This window comes from Hyperolius riggenbachi, chromosome 8 (genome assembly GCF_040937935.1).
Source record: "Hyperolius riggenbachi isolate aHypRig1 chromosome 8, aHypRig1.pri, whole genome shotgun sequence".
NCBI classification, from domain to species: domain Eukaryota; kingdom Metazoa; phylum Chordata; class Amphibia; order Anura; family Hyperoliidae; genus Hyperolius; species Hyperolius riggenbachi.
Genome location: NC_090653.1, coordinates 51,104,972 through 51,126,339, shown reverse-complemented (window position 1 = coordinate 51,126,339; position 21,368 = coordinate 51,104,972). Strand labels below are relative to the sequence as shown.

The 21,368-nt window shown below is 44.4% G+C and overlaps 1 protein-coding gene across 9 annotated transcripts in view; it reads right to left on the bottom strand.

Moving 5' to 3' along the window:
* MSH5 (mutS homolog 5) overlaps window positions 1–21,368 on the bottom strand; it is a 216,587-nt gene that overhangs the window by 21,819 nt on the left and 173,400 nt on the right. For all 9 annotated transcript variants that reach the window (XM_068250397.1, XM_068250402.1, XM_068250400.1 and 6 more), the window contains 5 exons: window positions 20,171–20,243; window positions 16,768–16,877; window positions 9,744–9,824; window positions 4,636–4,723; window positions 1,682–1,868 (listed from right to left, as the gene is read on the bottom strand). In XM_068250397.1, the coding sequence (XP_068106498.1) occupies window positions 1,682–1,868; window positions 4,636–4,723; window positions 9,744–9,824; window positions 16,768–16,877; window positions 20,171–20,243 (539 nt within the window). The remainder of the gene's footprint in view (window positions 1–1,681; window positions 1,869–4,635; window positions 4,724–9,743; window positions 9,825–16,767; window positions 16,878–20,170; window positions 20,244–21,368) is intronic.

Here is a 21,368-nt window from a genome sequence, read left to right as displayed (position 1 = left end):
TAGGTGCTAATAAGATCGTTTGTATTCCCCTCTTCTGCCCCGCATCAGCCACGCGTCATTGTAATGCAGGCACAGCGGGACATCTTCAGCCACGTTACCATCAGCGTCTGGCAGAGACCTCTGAACTGCTTCCTTATTGGTGCCCTCTGATGACCTGCGTCGCACGTGCGCCGGGGTCATGTGGCGAGCCAATAAGGAAACAGTTCAGAGGTCTCTGCCAGACGCTGATAGTAACGTGGCTGAAGATGTCCCGCTGTGCCTGCATTACAATGACGCGTGGCTGATGCAGGGCAGAAGAGGGGAATACAAACGATCTTATTAGCACCTACTGCCATGCCTCCCGGGGACTTATCACGGATCACGCTGCTGCTGGAGCCGCTCGGGGGACAAGCTGGCAGACACACACAGACATTGCAGATGATTGCAGCGGCTGCTGCTATGCCACCCAGGGAGTTGTACAGCTGATCGCACTGCCGCCGCTCGGAGGGACAAGCAGGACAATGGACACCGGCATAAAGATCATTGCAGCTGCTGCTATGCTGCCACAGAACACCACCGGCACCAGATAACTGCTGCTGCAGCCTCACCTCACCAGGAACCTCATTATGATGGGTGAGCTTTCTTAATTGTAATGCTTAGTGTAGCTATTAGTGTAGTTAGGTTGGAGGTGGGGGGAGGTGACAGGGGTTTGTGTAGTGTAGTGAAGTGTAGTGTAGTGTAGCTGGGTGGGGGGTACATCAGGGGTTAGTGAAGTGTAGTGTAGCTGGGGGTGAGGCATAGTGTAGTGTAGCTGGGGGTTAGTGTAAATGGGGCAGAAGTGGTTAGTGTAGCTGACCAGTATAGCTTAGATAGAAACATCTTAGGGGGAGATTAAAGGTCTATTGGAGACTCCTGGACCATAGATGCACCTAAATTTAGTATTTTTTTTATTTTTTCCTGGTTTTTGCCCTCTAAACCTAGGTGCGTCTTATAGTCCGGAGCGTCTTATAGTCCGAAAAATACGGTACTTCTTATTTGTTTATGTTTGCACATATTTAAAATTTTACAATTTTTCACTCATAATGCCCCTTTAAAGGCCATGCTTCACTTTAACTTGAATGAAACCAATTCAGCTGAAACGACTTTTACATCTTTTGGATGGTGCCCCGTGGCGGATTTCAGTGTTAGCCACAGGCACGTTTTTCCCTAGATATGCCCCTGATAACAGGGATTCATAAAACTGCCTAACTACTGTACTGCCTTTATTATGTGACAGTTATCAGAAAGGACGAAACGGGAGCACCAAAATCCAGTGGTAAAAACTAGCAGTGGTCTGGTACAGGCCTATCTCGTCTCATGCAGAACTGAGGTTGTGGAAAGACAGAGCTATTAAATACCAAACCTCTGTTCCAGACAGCTAAAAAATGTCACGGTTGGAGCTGTTTCACAGGCTAGAGTCAGATTATTACACATGTCAATCTGCAGATGATTCTCTATAAACAGAATTTACAGGGCCAGAAATAACTGGTGCGAGGAAACATGGTGGCAATTATGTTCTGTGCAGATGCACCTGGGAACCTTTTATCTATAACAGTGTTATTAACTGTTCTCATGAAAAAGGACTTGTCTTTCTGGTTTGCTGGGCCTTTTATACATGTTGCTATTTCACAAGCACAGACATGACATGCCCTCATCCCCTCACCTGCCTTCCCTAATGGTGATACTGTTGTTCTGCGTGTAGCAGGGCCGCGCGTATCCATTCTCACGGGCCGCCACAGCCAGGGCGAGGAGAGCGTCCAGCTGCCCCGCATACTCTGTGACATCATGCAAGACGGCCGACTTCTCCAGGATCAAGGTCTGCAGCTGATGCATGATCATGGTCTCGTGGTCTATGGAGGAGCACATGTGCTTTAAGCTTTATTCCTTTCCCTCTTTTATTTTAGGAAAAGGATAAGTGTATTATCGGTTAATATTGGATATATCCACCTCAGAGCAATTATCCCTGAGCAATAACTGAGTTACCCCGCATTTCTGACTTTGCTCCCCTGAAGAGCACTGAGAACCCCCGACCACCTTTCATCTTTCCTCCTCCAAAGCATTCGCCATATATGGACAAACCGCATGGCCGTGTCTAAATCTAACCCACTCCCTACCCCCTCCTCCCCACTTTCACAGCAGCAATGTTTCAGAATTTAACATCCATTTTAATCATAAAGGTATGTAGACATGAAAACACAATTACAGTTATTGTTGTAACTTGCACAGAAAAAGCTCTCAGCTATGCATTAGCTTCTTATCTCCTACAGTCGGAGATAAAACATCAGCAAATAGAAGCCTGGCAAGCTCAGGGCCGGTTTCACATGGGCGCTTGGCAGGAGCTTTTTCTGCTGATGTCCTGTAGGTAAATAATGGTGCTCCCCCAAACCCCTCATCCTCAATGGCACAAACCATTACAAACCTCCCTTATGGGGAAGCATGGAGGTTTATTTAAAAAAAATAAAAAATAAAATAAAATAAACACTTTAAACCAGCTTTAACGTAAATCTGAGATGAAAGGCCATAAAAGTTTTATACATAACTGGCACTTCTTCCAGCTCCCTCCACACCAATTGCTCCCTCGCTATCCTCCTCCTGGATTGTCCGGTAGAAGCCCCGATAGTTTCCCCAGACGAGGCGTACTGCACATGGCCGCACGCGCACCCGGTGCTAGGAGAGTGACAGGAGCGCGGGCCGACTGCGCCAACTGGCGAAACTAACGGGGCTTCTCTCGGACAATGCAGGAGGACGGCGAGGGAGCAATCAGCGTGGAGGGGGCTGGAGGAACGAAGCAGGTGGTTTTGGTGTAAGGCAGTCAGCACCTGGCACCAAAACCAGGCACACCATAGCAGCGATGTTATGCTGCGCGGGTCACGTAAGAGTAATTTGAGGCTCCAGCGATCGCCTGTCCCCGAATTACACCTACCTCCGAGTTGCGACGACTTGGAGCGGGAATAGTATTCAACGCCGCCGGAGAGTTTAGAGGCAGCAGGGAGAGCCGTCATTCGCCACGCCCTGCGCCCAACTCTCTGATGGCACACTAACAAGTAGGCCTGGAGGAAGCTCCAGGTATGTATAAATTTTTTTTTAACCTTTTATCTCTGGTACACTTTAACCTCCCTGGAGGTCAATTGATTTGCGGCTGCACGGCCACGGGTGGTTTTTTTTCGCCTTTTTTTTTTTTTTATGTAACTAGCCTAGCGCTAGCTACATGATTCCCCCCTCCCTGCTCCTTCCCTCCCACCCTTTCGATCGCCGCCGGCGATCATACCCATCAGGATATCCCGTTCTGAATGAGATTTCCTGTAGGGCTTCCCTCGTCGCCATGGTGACGATTGGGATGACGTCATCGACATCATGATGTCAGGAGGAGTCCCGATCCACCCCATAGTGCAGCCTGGCGGTGATTGGCCAGGCTGCGCAAGGGGTCTGCGGGGGGCCCTCTTTCGCGGCAGATAGCAGCGGATCGACGGCGACGATCAGGTACTACATGCAGCTAGCAAAGTGCTAGCTGCGTGTAGCAAAAATTACGCAAATCGGCCCACCAGGGCCTGAGGAATCCTCCGCGCCGGCTTACCCCGCTCAGCTCGGGATTACCGCCAAGGAGGTTAAAAGGCAGAGCATCAATTCAGAAGTCAGGCAACTGGCATTGTATATTAGAGAATGAAGATGGCAGTCTCCATAATCCTCTCACTTCAGGTTCCCTTTATGGCAGGGTTGGTGGTGTGGGTGATACGTCAGCAAAACTACATATCAGCCCTCCTCCAGTGCCCAATAATACCTTCCCCGGCTGCTGCATTTGCACTCATACATATCATAACAAAAAAAAAAAATAGATGTAAACACACTGAGGCCTGAAATCCACTAGAGCGCATTTTTGAGCGTTTAGGGAGCGCTTTAAATCGCTAGCAATCTCTCTAAACGCTGTCAATGTAAATAAATGTAACAAATTCCACAGCAGCCATTAGCAAAATTGCAATCGCAGGACATGCAGCATTTTGAATCACTACACATTTGTGTGAGATTTAAAATTACAGCACTGTAAAAAATGAAAATAAATTGAAAGGACCAATCAGAATAAAACTGCTAATCGCAAATCGCTATCACAATCGCTGGCAACAAGCTGACATTTTTTTAAATCGCTACCAAAATCGCAGGAAAGCGCTCATGAAATCGCTTACAAAACGCTCCTTAAAAGCGATTTGCGACTTGTAGAGGTTTCTAGGCCTAAGAGTAGATATGAAGTTAAGCTTTTGCCCTGACTTGTTGTATTCAGGGATCATTCAGTATGATTCCATGTCACACACCAGAGAAGAGTGCATGTGGACAATGGTTTGTGGGTGGAGAACAATGTATCACAAAAGGATAGGCTATAACAAAAATAGTCATCTTCTAACGAATGGTTACTTGAATTTAGCCTGACCACTCTGAAATGAATACTGTCCCATGTTTTGAGACTAGATTTACACAAAAATATTGTACTGTAGTGTAATGCTAGATTTTCTGGGGTAGTAATAAACAGAAGGCTGTTATATTCACCTTGGTCAAAATAACATCAGAAAATGTCAGGCTATAGCCTATAAACCTTTCAGTATAGTCCTGTAATATATTCAGACCGACCTCTGATGTCACAATGGAGGTCGCCCAGCATGGCGTCCAGCTCTCTGGTCCGGGCACTCTTGTAGTGAGCTCGATCTTTAGAGAGGAACTGTTCCAAAACAGAACACAGTACAAATTACCCACAACACAAATGGATGTATTTTCTACTTACACAGTGCTTCTGCTTCTAATATTCTATTGTTGTATAGATTCTGAAGTTATTCACAAAACTCCAAATTTGGAAGCAGTAAAATTGCCTTTTTTTCTGAATAGTGGAACTGGAAAAACATACCTAAAACTATACTTGTCCTTTACCTGAAAACTCACCTCTGCAAAAAGAATACGATCCTAAAAACTTCTAGCCAGCTAGTGAGGCCATTGCTTCATCCTCCGCTATCCAGCAAGGGTTCACACTTAGGCTTTGTTCACATCTAAAATTGAAATCGCTGACGGCCGCATTTGCGTTTTTGTGCGCAATTCCCGACGCTTAACTGAGCGCTACGATTTTGTATCAAGCACCTCTGTAAGCGCTTTTGCAGAGTGATTTCTTTTTTCACTTCCTGGCGCAAGTCAGGAAGTGAACTCTTTGACCCAGAAAAGAATAAATACAACGTATTTATTCTTAATAGCGCGAACGCAATCGCCACACAAAGCTATTTTGTGAGTGTTTTGTGTTTTTCCTATACCTTACATTGTAGCAAAATCACCCTAAAAATGGTACAGGCAGCGCTTTGCTGAGCGGATCGGAAACGAACTGCTCAGATGTGAACACTTTCATAGAGAATCATTGCACAAGCGCTTTTAGGGCAATTTTGAAAATTGCCGGCTTTTAAAAAAAAACGCAAAACGCCCTAGGTGTGAACAAGCCCTTATTAAAATATGTGTGTTTTTCAAATGTGCAAAAACTCATTTGATGGACATCTAATAAAAGTCAATACAGAATCCATTCAATGGAGAAAATTCGCATTTTCACATGTGCAAAAAAAAATACTTCTTGCAGCATGCGTTTACACATTGCATGCCAATTCCCATTGACATTCACTACCTGTGGTAAAAAAAAAATCCACAAAAATTTGCATACAACATAAAAAATGCATGCAATAAAATGTTCAGTATTTTGCAATGAGAAGTGTGAACCCTGCCTTAAGGCGTATATAAATGGAAAATTACTATTGCCCTCAAGGTTTCGATCCCTCGAGTGACATTTTGGGGGTGAGTGATGTACAGATGTGTTGCTTGACTACAGATTAGCGTTGCGTTCTGTTGCTATGGAGGAGAGAGGAGGAACGGTAAGGTGCATGAAAAAGTGGCTTTAAATGAGAGGGGTAAGGAGAAGAACAATGCACTCAGCCAACATGGACAGACAGTCTAGATCTCTTGGCACAACATCAAGGGGATCAGAGGCCGCTGTACACACACCAGATTCTTGACAGAGGTGAAATAATTCTGGCTGGCCAAGTTGGTCTGGAAGCCCATAGCCTAATGTAGATGCTCTTTTCCATGATTTTGGCACTAGTACTCAGCAACAAGTGGCCAATTTGTACACTCTAGCTAAATGCCAGAGCTTGGCTGTTTAATAGTGGAACATCAGTATTTACAATGTATATACCTTATGCCAGGGCTGTGGAGTCAGAACAATTCTGGGTACTTGGAGTCGGAGGTTTCATAAACTGAGGAGTCAGATGATTTTTCTACCAATTCCACAGCCCTGGTAAGAATTAGACTACGGAGGCTGGGTCCCTAGTTCTGGTAAGAATGAGACTATGGAGGCTGGGTCCCCGGTTCGAATCCCAGCCAGGCAACGTCTCCCACATCCCAAAAACATACAGATATGTTAATTGGCCTCCCCCTAAATTGACCCTAGACTATGAAACATACACTTCACCATACATACAGGGACAAGATTGTGAGCTCCACTGAGGGACAGTTAGTGACAAGACAATATACTCTGTACAGCTCTGAGTAATATGTCGGCGCTATATAAGTAAATAAATAAAATGAGTCAGTCGAGAAGTCGAAGCAATTTTGGTCAGAGATTTTATAAACTGAGTAGTCAGGAGCAGTGATTTTTGGACTGACTCCACAGCCCTGCCTTCTGCTAACTTGCTCACCGGAATTGGCCGTGTGGCATCACCAAAATAATCAGCCTGCAAATAAGCAAATCTCACGTGCTATCTCGTATAAAGCTTACTCGTATGTCGTGCCATCTACTGGTGTCTATACTGTCCTTTTCTTGTGCTTACTGTACCTATTCTACCAAAGCAAAATGTGCTTGTACTGTTGTATGTTTTTGCATGTATGACCCATGTATGTAGTTATGTATTGCATTCTGTACAGCGCCATGGCAAATAATGATACTGTATGAATTTCCCATTTTGGCTTAGAATATTTACGCTTAACTCGGCCTGCTATTCATCCGCACTTTCCTTGTCCATATAGACTGTAATTGCATTTAGAGTCCAAAATGTGGTGGAATGATAACATATAATAATATTGTATATTAATAAATATATCATATATTAATACATATCTATAAAATATTTTGCAAAATACGGTAATCATTTTCTGAATCTTGTTCCTGAACAGCAGAGGGCAGTACAGTAAGGGAAATAATGACATGAAGAGGAAAACAAACAGTCATGCAAAGGCACTGGGGAATAATACATAATGGTGAATTTGGATATTCAGAGCAGATCTCTGTAGAGGATATATTGGAAATAAAAAACATCCAATATTTATTGAACAGAAAAAAAAAGTCTAAAACTCCATTTGTTTCAAAGCAGATGTGTAGACTGCTCCATGAACAGATTACTACTAAAGCAGTACTTGTAGTAGTAGTGCTGGCAGTGGCATAGAAATTGGGAGTGCAGAGGTTGGGACCGCACCGGTCTCCTGGACAAGAGGGGCCCTCCCTCAACTGCAGTATCAGCTTTCAATAGTGCTATGCTAATGATCACTGCTATATATGCTTTCAATAATGTTAATCATTATTACATTGTTCCTCTCCTCTGCTTGCCTGTCTTTGGCAGATTTTGTGGCGCCATATGAATTGTTATGTATAGAATGCTTGGGGGGCCCATGTTAAACTTGCACTGATGCCCAGAGCTCTTTAGCTACACCACTGAGTGTTGGTGTTCAAATTCGGGATTCTGCATGTGGAAACTCGAATTATACCAAACAGCGCACTTCAGCACCCAAGCTATTGAATGATGACGGAGTTGTGGTCCGCATCGCCCTTCATGTGACTCCAATGCTTCCTCAAAGGAAGCCCAAATTATGCCGAATTCCCTGTGACCCTGTCCACTGCACCGGGTGCTGAAGTGCCGTGTTCGGCATAAGTAGGGTTTCTGAATGCACCATCCCAGATTCCCTTCTTTTCAGTACCTTGAGGGCTGGATCAGAAAACACAAATCGCAATCACCCAGCTACTGTGATACGGCCAATGACATTTCAGCCATCTTTTGGTGATTGCAGTTTGTGAGAACCAAAATCACATCCCGATCTCTGGCAAAATGCTGCATGCAGCGCTGCAGTGAGAATGATCCCATAAAGATACATTTGTCACAGCACTTTGCTGATCCTCATCCATGATAAGATCATTAAGGGCTTGTTCACACTATGAGCACTTTCGTTTTTTTTTAAGCTTTGGTTTGTGCAATGAATCTCAATGTGAGCGGTCTCACATGAGTGATGAACTTTTTTTCCAATCGCAAACGCGGCTCCTGCACCATTTCCTGAGCATTTGCGCTTCAATGCAAGGTATAGGAAAATCGCTAAGTGCTTGAAAAAGCGATTTTGTGAGCACTTTTTAAAAAATGAACATTAAAGAGATTCAGTTCCAGATCAAAGAGTTGACTGAAGAAAAAAAAACGCTAATCACCACATAAAAGCCCTTACAAAAGAGCTCTACTAAATCGAAAATAGCTTAGAAAGCGCTGGGAAAAGCGCATACAAAAGCGCTAAAAAAGTGCTTAGCGCTTGTAATTTATAATGTAAACAAGGCCTAAAAGCACCCATGTGTGAAGCAGCCCTCAGTCAGTATTGAGTACACTAAAATGCCATTCTGAACGATTCCTACATTTTGGGATGATCAAAATGGCCAAATTTCCATTCCATCGAAACTTTGATATTTTGCACGGAATTCTGAACTAATATCAAATTTAACAAACTTTGAGCTTGCATTACGGAATTGCAGAATTGTAATGTACTGTGAATATATTTTCGCACTAACCCTAAATTACTTGAGATAATCTGTTCACAATAAATTACAATTTCACTTTGAATTTTCAATTTTTCTCATAGCATTTCCGCTTTTATGTCCCTCTCAGCATGGTCACTACACATTTTTTTGTTAATCATTTTGAGCAGAATGGTGGCATAGTGTGTGGCACTCTCGCCTTGCAGCGCTGGATTCCCGGTTTGAATCCCTATGTCTGCGTGAGTTTCCTCCGGGCACTCCAGCTTCCTCCTACATCCCAAAAACTTACCGGTAAGCTATTTGGCTTTCCCCTAAATTAGCCCTAGATATGGATGAACACATGACTATGGTAGGGAACAGATTGTGAGGTACAGTTAGCTATACTGGTGCTATATAAATATTAAATAATAATTATATTTATGCAAAAAAAAAAAAAAGTTTGTGCATATTACACAAATGTCCTGGAATTTATGTGTTGGCATTCCATGAACAATGACTTTCAACTGGAAATCGACTTAGTCCAATGTAAAAGCCTGAATTCGGAATTCCGTATAACCTGTGCACTCATCCCTACTCACAGGCAATAGTAATGGCTGGATAGGTGGGTTAGGATGTGCATAGAGGTAAGTATGGTTTGAGTTTGGAAGGGGTCAGAAGGTCAGACTCCTCAGTGGCATGGGATTGCTCCCCCTCCTGGCCATATGCTCATTCACCATGCCACAGTATAATGGCATTTGCTATCTTAAAGGTGATGAAGTGGTGTCTACATAAATACATGATGCAGAAGCAGTAATGTGCCCCACCGCACCTTTATAAATACCCCCTCCCCCCAGCATGACTTCTGGTAAGAGTGGGAACTGGCAGATTATAGTGTGTGATATACTTGTAGCTTTATATACAGCAGAGTGTATAAGCACTGATGATATCTTACCATGAACTCCAAGCCTTCAATCTCAAAGTCTCCACTTTCCTGCATGGAGGGGAGCCGCTCTATGGAGAGGAGGTATCCAAGCTGCAGGAGAGGAGATGTCACTTTACAGAGACAGGAGTGACACAGGTGACAATCTATACTAACTTTCTGCTGCCAGGTACGATACACACACAGGAGGTCTTTTACAACAGCTACAAGTATTTCAAAGCATCTATTAGGATATACATCAAGACATAAAGATCATTAATACAAATAGAAGATAATTAAAGGACCACTCCAGCAAAAAAAAAGTAAGCAGTTAAACAGAACCAACCGGTTTTGGAATAGTCCATCTCCTCATGATGGATTCTCAAGGTTTTCATTGTTTTTTCTAAAAGCATTCCGTACTGCCAGGTGCGAACCTACAATGAAGCCACCTGAATCACATGATTCAGGCAGCAAAATCTAGGGGCGGAGTTTGGACAAACAGTTTGGGCCACCTGGTGCCTGCCTCCTCTCCGCTCTCCCACCCGCCTTCCTAGCATACAATACCCTCCTCATCCACGCATCCGGGAAACCCTGTACTCATTCAACTGGTCACCATAGGGCATGCTACTGTAAAACCCCATCTCCCGTGAGAGATCACCATGGCCAGTGACATCTGACAGGTCACTGCTACTGATCAAGTGCAGTGATTGGCCCAAGGTGCTGTAGTCCCACCTGCAAGACCATCGGCAGCAGTTAACCCTCCTGGCGGTATATTAAAAACCGCCAGGGGGCAGCGCAGCAGTTTTTTGTTAATTTTTCTTTTTTTAAATCATGTAGCGAGCCCAGGGCTCGCTATATGATAGCCGCTGTGCAGCGGCATCTCCCCATCCGCTTCGATCAGGAAATCCCGTTCAAAGAACGAGGAGTCTGACCTTCTTCCCCCGTCGTCATGGCGACAGGCGGGATGACGTCACCGACGTCATTGGGAGTACCGATCCACCCCTCAGCGCTGCCTGGCACTAATTGGCCAGGCAGCGCACGGGGTCTGGGGAGAGGGGTTACCGCCAGGGAGGTTAACAAAAAGAGCACCGGACGGCTGTGATTGGCCAGTTTGGTGCCAGCACCCCAACCTGATTGGTCACGTCCCTCTGGCTGGCTATGGTGATCTCTCGCTGGTGATAGTGTTTATTTGGTGGGTATATATAATGGGGGATATATGGGTTTCAGGGGGGTGGGGCGGCACATCCTCCAAAGTTTGCTACAGGCAGCAGAAAGTCTACAACCGGCCCTGCGTACTGCACATGAGCAGACTTGCATGTGCTGCACATAGAACCGGCCCTGCGTACTGCACATGAGCAGACTTGCATGTGCTGCACATAGAACCGGCCCTGAGTACTGCACATGAGCAGACTTGCATGTGCACATTACTGATCGGCTTGATTTCAGAAATACTCGGGGACACTACCTGCAGGTAGAATAATTTCACTGGAGGGACTGCGCTGGAACGAGGACAGGGAGATAGGACAGGGAAGACTCTATGTGAGCCATAGCCTTCCTTCTTAGGTGATTCTCTAATCTAAGTACTTTTACCCCCCCTTGCTTCAAGGTTGCTTTAAGCAGCTTGAAAATAGACAAAATGATATCCCAACAAGGTGGGATTTGAATGGTCTATTTTCAAGCTGCATTAATTTGCATACAACAATTACATACTCTTGCATCAATTTGGAATTTTTTGCATCTAAATGACCATCCATAGTCATGTGGAAGAAATGCTAGCACTGTAATAGCGCTGTAAGACAGTGTTGTCTTGTCTTTGGAACACAATGCTCCGCAGTGACTCTGTACTGGAAGTTATGCAGCTGATTTTGGTTTTAGTAAAGAGACATTCACTTGTCAAATGAGTGGAAACTGTAAGGAATGTTGCTTTTCCAGGCTCATTCCTGCATACCAAGATTTACAGTGCCACAGATTTACAGGGATCATTTTTATCTTAAACCTGCAGGAATGCATATCAAATCAATTTCTCTTTATGTGAATAGAACTCCTTTTTACCCTTATCTGTCACATATGAAGCAAGAGAATGCTGCTGCAGAGGAGATTTAAAGGATATCAGAACTAAACCATACAGTAACAATGGGGATAGCAGGCATGTATATGAAGTAGTCCTCATGCCTATCCCGCCGTTCTTCTCCGTTCCCTTCCTTTCTTGCGCAAATGCCCCCAGCATCTACTTCCTGGTCAGGTATCAATGCGCAGGCGCTAGCCCAGCTGCATGAGCAGGCGCTAGCCCAGCTGCATGATCGAGCTCCCGCAGCCAGGAGAACTCTGCACATGACATACAGTAGTCATGACGTCATGCGCACAACATAGTTTGCATGTGTGAGCGATCCAGGACTTGCGCAGCCGGGCCAGTGCACTAATTCCCGACCAGGAGCAGCCGGGGGCATTTGCACAAGAGAGGAGGTGAACAGGGGAAGCGATGAGCATGAGTACTTCATATACATACCTGTTCCCTCCCCCCGTATGGCTCAGCTCTGGTATCTTTCAAACAATATAGACATACCCTTTTCCTTTTGCACTGACTATCAGAACGAAAAATAATGGGCTTGATCTAATTCACTTTTCTCCAAAGTTTTCTCCTAAGTGGTATTTTCACATCTTATCAATAAGATGCCTTTTAACCCTCAGACTGCCAGCTATTTCTCACAAAAGCTACACGCCAGTGCCAGCTATATTTGTATTGTGTTTATTAAACGCCTTGTCCAAATCTACATCTACCAAAGTCCAAATCAGTCAGTAGGATTGTTGTTGAGGTGCGAAAGAATTATGATACTGAATTATACCGTATATTCCGGCGTATAAGACGACCCCCAACTTTTCCAGATGAAATATAGAGTTTGGGGTATACTCGCCGTATAAGACTGACTACCCCTCTTCCAAAGCACACCAAATAAAAAACATCATATACTGGTGCTATGTATGAACAGATACTGGTGCTGTACTGTATGCGGTACCCAGTATATATCAGTATATAGGCGATTGACTGGTTGGATTGCTCAACACTACCTTTTCCTAAGTGGATTGGTCAGCTCTCATTGTCTCCCTGTTTATCAGAGCGGTATGGAAGAATAGATCGCACTGTGCCCATAAAACACACCACTTTCATCTATTTACCTCCTCCTCTGCCTCTCAGATCTCGCACATGTGCGCCTGCGCCACTTCACTACAATCCTCAGCAGTGAGATCTGAGAGGCGGTAACAGGATAGGGCGTGTGATACCCGGCGTATAAGACGACCCCTGACTTCTCAGAAGAATTTCAAGGGTTAAAAAGTAGTCTTATACACCAGAATATACAGTACTTCCTATAAAAATCTCTTGTAAAATGGAGTCATCAGATCTTGCAGTGAAAGCATTTCACTTGTCTATATTCAAGCTGTATAGTTTTGCAGTAACATTTGCATATTTCTACATCAGCTTAGAATTATTTGCATATTTTAAGTAAAGTAGAAAGTTGGCACCGAGTCAAAACTTTCTACTAAATGCTTTTTAGATGTCTGTGGCACAGGAATACGGGGGTACAAAAATGCCTATAGATTTCCACTGTTGGCGGAAGTAGTTTTGTATTAAAAATCTATTTCTGTGGCATAAAGATGCGAAAACACAGATCACCTATAGACATTGGCGGCAGTCTACAGGTTAAAGCGGACCCAAACCAAACATTTTTTAATTCAAAATATTTAGTTGCACCACTCTGACACATAGAAAGGTAAATAAACACTCCTTCAAGCCTATGAGCATTTCTGTGCATGTTTTTTACCCTTCTCTTTTCATAACTAGGGTTATACAGGTGGTAGTCATTACTTCTGAGCTTAGTAGGAGGTTTTAGATCACGGGTGTGTTTGTCATCAGCTACCCTCCCTCACAGGGGTGTCGTCTATGTGAAATCTCACACAAGCTGAGATCACCTCCCCTGTGACATCATCAGTAGCAGCCTGTGTTTTGTTTTTGTTTTTTTATCTCCTCCACCAGTCTGCCGGATTCTGTCCCGTCAATATGAAAGGAAGGGAGGGGTTCCTCCAATAAATGTAAAATATTTCCATATTTGTCATCATGCAGCTGAAAAAAGGCTGCTATTTATTATTATAAGTTAGAAAATAGATTATATTTTTGAAATCTTGTATTTTCAATTTGGGTCCACTTTAAGCCAACAGCAAGCAAGAAAAGACGGAGAATAATTTTGACAGCACATTTGCACCAATGTTTTGGTACTTTTGCAGGGTGCTGAAAAGTTATTTTAAACAGAAGATAAAAAAAAATATCTCCTAGGAGAGAACTTAGGAGAAACAGTGAATTTAATAAGGGCCAGTATATGTCAAATTCCAAAGGGGGAGCCAGTTAAGATTGTCAAAGCAGACCTGATCTCAGAGCTTTCTCTCTGCTCTAAAATATAAACAGCAGCATAACAACCTTTAAAGAAAAACATTACTTTGTTACAGCTGATACAAATCCTGCAATAAATCTGTGGTTTGTCTACTTCCTGCTTTCATGGAAGCAGTCATAGTGTTAACATTCTGTGTTTGTTCACAAATTAGCTGCTCTACCAGGGCAGCCAGCGGACACAGCTGAGAGATCAAATTACACTGTGATTAGTCACAGATGAGGGGGAGTTAGACAGGCTAAGCACTCTGAATACACACAGGGTGCATTTCTCTGTTTTCCTTATGTGCTGTGCAAAAGTTCAGGTCCACTTTTAATTTGGTTCCAAGGTGCTGAGTTAAAGAGAATCTGTACTCTAATATTCTTACAATAAAAAACATACCATTCTATTCATTATGTTCTCCTGGGCCCCTCTGTGCTGTTTCTGCCTCTCCCTGCTGCAATCCCGGCTTGTAATTGCCAGTTTTAGGCAGTGTTTACAGACAAAAAACATGGCTGCTAACCAGCATGTGATAGGCTGAGAGAAGCTCAGTCTGTGACTCATACAGAGCCTGGAGGGAGCGTGGAGAGGGTGTGTGTAACTTCTACCTATCACAGCAGAGCAGCACATTCCTGCCTGAGTCAACTAAGCTGACAAAGGAAAGAAGATTAGATTATATAACAGAGATAATACAGCCACTGTGCAACTAGGAAAGGCTGCAGTAAGACAGACCACATTAGAACTGGTATAGGAACTTATAGGATAGAAGAAATAGGGCTGAACATTTTGTTACAGAGTCTCGGAAATCATTTTAGATTTCTCCCAAATATTTTCTCCTATAATAGTGTTCAATTATTGACTGGTCTACTTCTGCATCCTGTGAAGGTTAAAACCAGGGCTGTGGAGTCGGAGTCGTGGAGTCGGGCAATTTTGGGTGCCTGGAGTCGGAGTCGGGAAAAAATGCACCGACTCCGACTCCTAATGAATTTGTAACTGTAATTAAAATAGAAAATGATAAAATGTTCTATTTCTCAGATAATAGTCATTAAAAATAATGTATATATACAGTATATATACAGTAATAGCTGTGCTTAGTCCACAAAAATGAAATAAACCAATCAAAATTAGTTACTTGTGCTGCTTCAATAAAGCAGTCCCTGTATTTTTAAGGTCAGATATACATATCTGATTGTGACTGTATATATGATGTGTACACAGGAATCTCTTATATATACTAAATAACATCTATGCTGTAAGAATAAAGCCTGATGTGTAGCTGTGTCACTAATAGAGATGGTCAATGAGATGGAAATAATTCTGCATTGATGCTGATTTATGCAAATGTATGCACTCCCTTGGCTCATGAAATCAAATAATTTCATATGTTGTTAAAATTTGGTTTGGTGACTACAAATTAAAGGGTACCTGAGACGGATGAAAAGTAAAGTTTTATACATACCTGGGGCTTCCTCCAGCCCCCTACAGGCTAATCAGTCCCTCCCTGTCCTCCACCACCCGGATCTTCTGCTATGAGTCCTGGTAATTTAGCCAGTCAGCGCTGTCCGGCCGCATGTCGCTCCCACAGCCAGGAACATTCTGCACCTGCGCAATAGTGCTGCACAGGTGTAGTATGCTCCTGGCGGCGGAGTATGTGCATGCGCACTACGCCCGACTGGCTCAAGTACCTGGACTCCTAGCAGAAGATCCAGGTGGTGGAGGAGGACAACGAGGGACTTATTATCCTGAAGGCGGCTGGAGGAAGCCCCAGGTATGTATAAAACTTTAATTTCATCTGTCTCAGGTTTACTTTGTTACACAGTAGTACTATACTCTACATATGCACTCCCCACAGAGCTGCAGGGAATCCACTGAGAATGCTGTGCACATTGAACACAGAGGTGTTGTCTGTTTACAATCTCCTCATTCCCCTGCAGAGTACCTGCACATCACTCTTACATGTACCCACAGTTACATTGCCTAGGGCCTGATAGATGTTCTTTGTTCCGGTTTGTACCTTTTATAAGTACTCTTACCAAGGACTAGTTTTAGTCTAAAGTGAATAAATATAGTAGTCTACATATCCTTCTCACTTCAGTTGTCTTGTAAAATTCCTAAGCGTTGGCAGTTAAGAGACGAATTTCATGTTACATACTTTTAATCAGCAAAATTGTAATATGCAAATTAGAGGAGTCGGAGTCGAGGAGTCGGAGTCGAGGAGTCGGTGGAATCCTAAACTGAGGAGTCGGAGTCGGTGGATTTTTGGACTGACTCCACAGCCCTGGTTAAAACACAACCCATGGTCATGTCATCACAACTAGCTACAACAACCTGAGCCCACTAACACAGTTGTGTCTGCTTCTAAGCATCTGTCACACTGACTTGTTAGTGGGCTCACGCCCCAAGACAAATGATGTCGGAGAAAATGCAACTAGCACGAGATTCAAATTTCAGCTATGAGGCAACAGAAATGTAACCACAGTATTTTTCAGTAGGAGTCATCAGGGAGAAGCTGCAGATATTTGAGTGACAGTTACTGCACAGATGTGGACACAATACCGCCAGTAAGATTGATTGCTCCTCTTTTCAGCCTCCTCCATAGAAATGTTTTGGGAATGCATTATACTGTGTGCATTCCTCACCAGGGGCATGTAGATGACACTGCAGGAAGGAATCTTGTTGTCCAGGGTCTCCAGCTCTTTGCGAGCGATCTCGGTGAGAAAGTCTGAGAGTCCCTGGAGCCGGCGTTTCTCTGGGGACAAAAGAAGCAAAGGGGCATTCTTGTGTCAACACAGATTTGCAACACAAATCCCAACCAAACATCTTTCCTAGAAGTCTGCTGGGGCTACCAATAAACCTCTCCATCAGAGAAATGTTGACTAGCAGTAACAATTTCATAAAGCTACAGGGACTGATTTTTTTTTTAATGTTTAAATCCTCCCAATTTTTTTTAAAACACCGGCTTTCATCTAGAGAAGCTTGTGACCCGGAGCACAATGGTCCACATAAACAGAGGATCACAGGTTATCTCTGCAAACCATGCTGAATGGATCCCCCAAGCCACTGGATCAGCAAAGTCATCCTTTGTATCAGCTTGTGAAGGGGTCCTTTCAGTGGTATGTGTTGATTCAGTGCTGCGTGGATTGGGCGCCACATACTGGCTGTGCAGTGAATTTGTAATAAAATACAAAGAGGGCTCACAAGGCAAAGACGCCTTGTGCTACAGAGATTCACAACAGTCTTTTTTGCCTGAAGAAACCGATTATAACTGCGAAACGCATTGCAAAGTGGAGTGTAATCCAATACAAATTGTTTTTGTTCTATAAGATATTTAGTGTTTTCTGTTGGGAGGTAAGTTCACCACTACCTCCCCTTTTAAACTGTTTTTCGTGTATTTTATTCTTGTCAGTGCCTCTGTTGTACTTTTTTATATTACCTACTGCCCACTAAGCCCTGCTTTTAGCAACTACAGAGAGAAAGAGAGATTTTTTAAAGCGGAAGTGTAAAGTACCTGTAAAACAAACAGTTTCACTTTCCTGGGGCTTTCCCAAGCCCCCAGCAGCCGTCCTGTCCCGCGCCGGTATTGCCTGAGCCTCCATTTTCTTGTGCCGGCTATTTTAGTTACCGCGGCAACTGCGCCTGCATGCCCCAGTCTATGCGAAGCTTTCTTCGCGTTCCAGCCCGCAATAGCATGCTGCGCTGATAGCGCAGAGTGCTATAGTGGGCGGGAAAGCAAAGAAAGCTTCGCATAGACTGGGGCGCGCAGGTGCATTTGCCGTCGACAGCGGTAATGAAAGTAGCTGGCGCGGGAGAACAGAGGTTTGGGCCGGACCGGCGCGGGACAGGACGGCTGCTGGGGGCTTGGGAAAGGTAAGTGAAACTGTTTGTTTTACAGGTACTTTACAGTTCCGCTTTAAGTCAAATCGGTTGGGTCTGTTCTCTGACTGGCCTACACAGTGGTTGCCTTAAAGAGAAACTCCAACCAAGAATTGAACTTTATCCCAATCAGTAGCTGATACCCCCTTTTACATGAGAAATATATTGCTTTTCTCAAACAGACCATCAGGGGGCGCTGTATGACTGATTTTGTGCTGAAACCCCTCCCACAAGAAGCTCTGGGACCGCGGTACTTTTGGCAGTTTGTTACAATGTAACAAGGTTCACAGACAGGAATTAGCTGTTTACAGCTGTCTCTAACAGCCAAAACATCAAGCAGCAGCTACATCACCTGCCCACAGTAACAATGTCACCATGTAATAAATGTCAGAATGTAAATTGGGGAGAGGAAAGATTTTACAATGAGCAAACACTGACTAAATCATTTATACATAATTATGGTAAAAATAAAGCACTTTTTTACTACATTATTTTCACTGGAGTTCCTCTTTAAAGTTAACGCACCATTGTGAGTATTACCCTTTATCAAGGCATTTTTTTTACCACTTTATACTAGTATTTACTACACCATATAGGATATATAGTTTTTGCTCCTCCTCCATTCGGGTCTCTTTCAATGGATAAATCCCCGCTAATCCCTGTTTTCCTGAAAACCCCTCTGAGGCCTAAAGTTCTTTATTGTTGGCCTTATACCCCCCCATTTTACAGCCCAACCACTGCACATCCTGATGCCTACCCCTAACCTCCTCCTTTAGAGAGAGGCCAGCAACCTTGGGAAGACGGCTGTACAGATTATTTTACATTCCTAGTGGAGACAATTAGGAATGATCATTCAAGTGAGGTCTGCTGTCAGACCATTTTACAGAGAAGATGGCAGTGGACCAACAGACAGCAGAACTGTCTCACGCTCTACTATGAGCTCATTCACAATGTCCATTTTCACTGGATCCAGGATTGTCCATTAAATTACCACTAAAGACAATCCTGTATGATGATTATGAACAGTGGCTGCACTGCCATTCACTTGACAGAATGGTATAAATCTGCTCCCGAGTGTAGCGGTCACTTCAGCAGACCTCCTGAACGGTACAGCTCCTCCATACTATACAGATACACTACATACTGTATTTCAGCTGGGTCGAGTATAGTGTGATAAGATAAAGCACCTATCCAATTTTAACTAAAGTCTCAGCTGAAGTCTTGCAGAGCACAGCCAAACTACAGCTCAGACTCCATTCCCGTTTCTTAGGGGAGGAGGTGTGGTCTGAGGATGAATGCTGCATCCAGACAGTAGAGAGGAGTTGAGGGAGGGGAGTGCCATCCACTTGGAGGAGCATAGCTCCCAAATGTCCTTCTTTCGCAGGGACAGTCCCTCTTTAGGAGCCCTGTCCCTCTTTCCTCCTCATTTGTCCCTCTTTCAGGACTTTGTCCCTCTTTTTATGTAAATAAATATATATCTCTACTAAAAAATGTGTTTGATTGACTCTAAACTGTATTCCCATCCTTTAAATTGATATACTAATATACGGTACTAATTTTCAAATGTTAACATGAAGGAGGATAGAAAGGACCAGTGTGGTTTGAATTATAAAACAACATATTTTTCTTATGAAATCTTTATGGAATGCGTGACTAGGGGTGTGTCTGGGGTGTGATCAGGGGTGTGGCTTAAATGTCCCTCTTTCTCATCTAAAAAGTTGGGCGGTATGGAGGAGGGGTCATGTGACATCAGAAGATGAGAACACACTTAGGGGAGTATGGAGAGTTTTGGTAAGTGTAGTGGCCCATTGAAATGATGTGTGTGTGTGTGTGTGTGTGTGTGTATAGTGTGTGTGTATGTGTGGGTGTGTGTGTGTATAGTGTGTGTGTATGTGTGGGTGTGGGTGTGTGTGTGTATAGTGTGTGTGTATGTGTGTGTGTGTGTGTGTGTGTATAGTGTGTGTGTATGTGTGGGGGTGTGTGTGGTGTGTGTGTGTGTGTGTGTGTGTGTGTGTGGTGTGTGTGTGTGTGTGGGTGTTTGTGTATGTGGGGGGGGGGGAAAATCGATGGAAATGTGTTTTAAATCTATCACTTTTTTTCCATAATAAATGAATCTCATAAAAAAATGTAAATCTCTCTAGGGAAAGCAAGAAAATGGTCCACACTTACTGTCATCCACAACTGGGTCAACAAATGGCTTAATGCAGAAACACTTCAGTGTCACACTTTCTTCAAAATCCACCTGGAAAGAGTGAAAACATGTGCATGGAAGGGGAGGTTGCAAATGGGAAAGGGGGTTTCACATGGAAACAGGAGAAAGTAGCTCACAGAGGAGCACTGCTGCACATGAGTAAGGAAGGAACTCACAGGAGAGCATTGCTGCACATGGGAGAGGAAGTAGCACACAGGAGAGCACTGCTGCACATGGGAGAGGAAGGAGCTCACAGGAGAGCATTGCTGCACAGGGGAGAGGAAGTAGCACACAGGAGAGCACTGCTGCACATGGGAGAGGAAGTAGCACACAGGAGAGCACTGCTGCACATGGGAGAGGAAGTAGCACACAGGAGAGCACTGCTGCACATGGGAGAGGAAGTACCTCACAGGAGAGCACTGCTGCAAATGGGAGAGGAAGTAGCACACAGGAGAGCATTGCTGCACAGGGGAGAGGAAGGAACTCACAGGAGAGCTCTGCGGCACATGGGAGAGGAAGTAGCACACAGGAGAGCACTGCTGCACATGGGAGAGGAAGTACCTCACAGGAGAGCACTGCTGCAAATGGGAGAGGAAGTAGCACACAGGAGAGCATTGCTGCACATGGGAGAGGAAGGAACTCACAGGAGAGCTCTGCGGCACATGGGAGAGGAAGTAGCACACAGGAGAGCACTGCTGCACATGGGAGAGGAAGTAGCTCACAGGAGAGCGCTGCGGCACACGGGAGAGGAAGGAGCTCACAGGAGAGCGCTGCTGCACATGAGAGAGGAAGGAGCTCACAGGAGAGCGTTGCTGCACATGGGAGAGGAAGTACTTCACAAGAGAGCGCTGCTGTGCATGGGAGAGGAAGGAGCTCACAGAAGAGCGCTGCTGTGCATGGGAGAGGAAGGAGCTCACAGTAGAGCGAGCTGCACATGGGAGAGGAAGGAGCTCACAGGAGAGCGTTGCTGCACATGGGATAGGAAGGAGCTCAAAGGAGAGCGCTGCTGCACATGGGGGAGGAAGGAACAGAGGATGGCTGCTGCACATGAGAGAGGAAGTAGCTCACTGGAGAACGCTGCTGCACATGGGAGAGGAAGGAGCTCACAGGAGAGCGCTGCTGCACATAGGAGAGGAAAGAGCTCACAGGAGAGTGCTGCTGCACATGGGAGAGGAA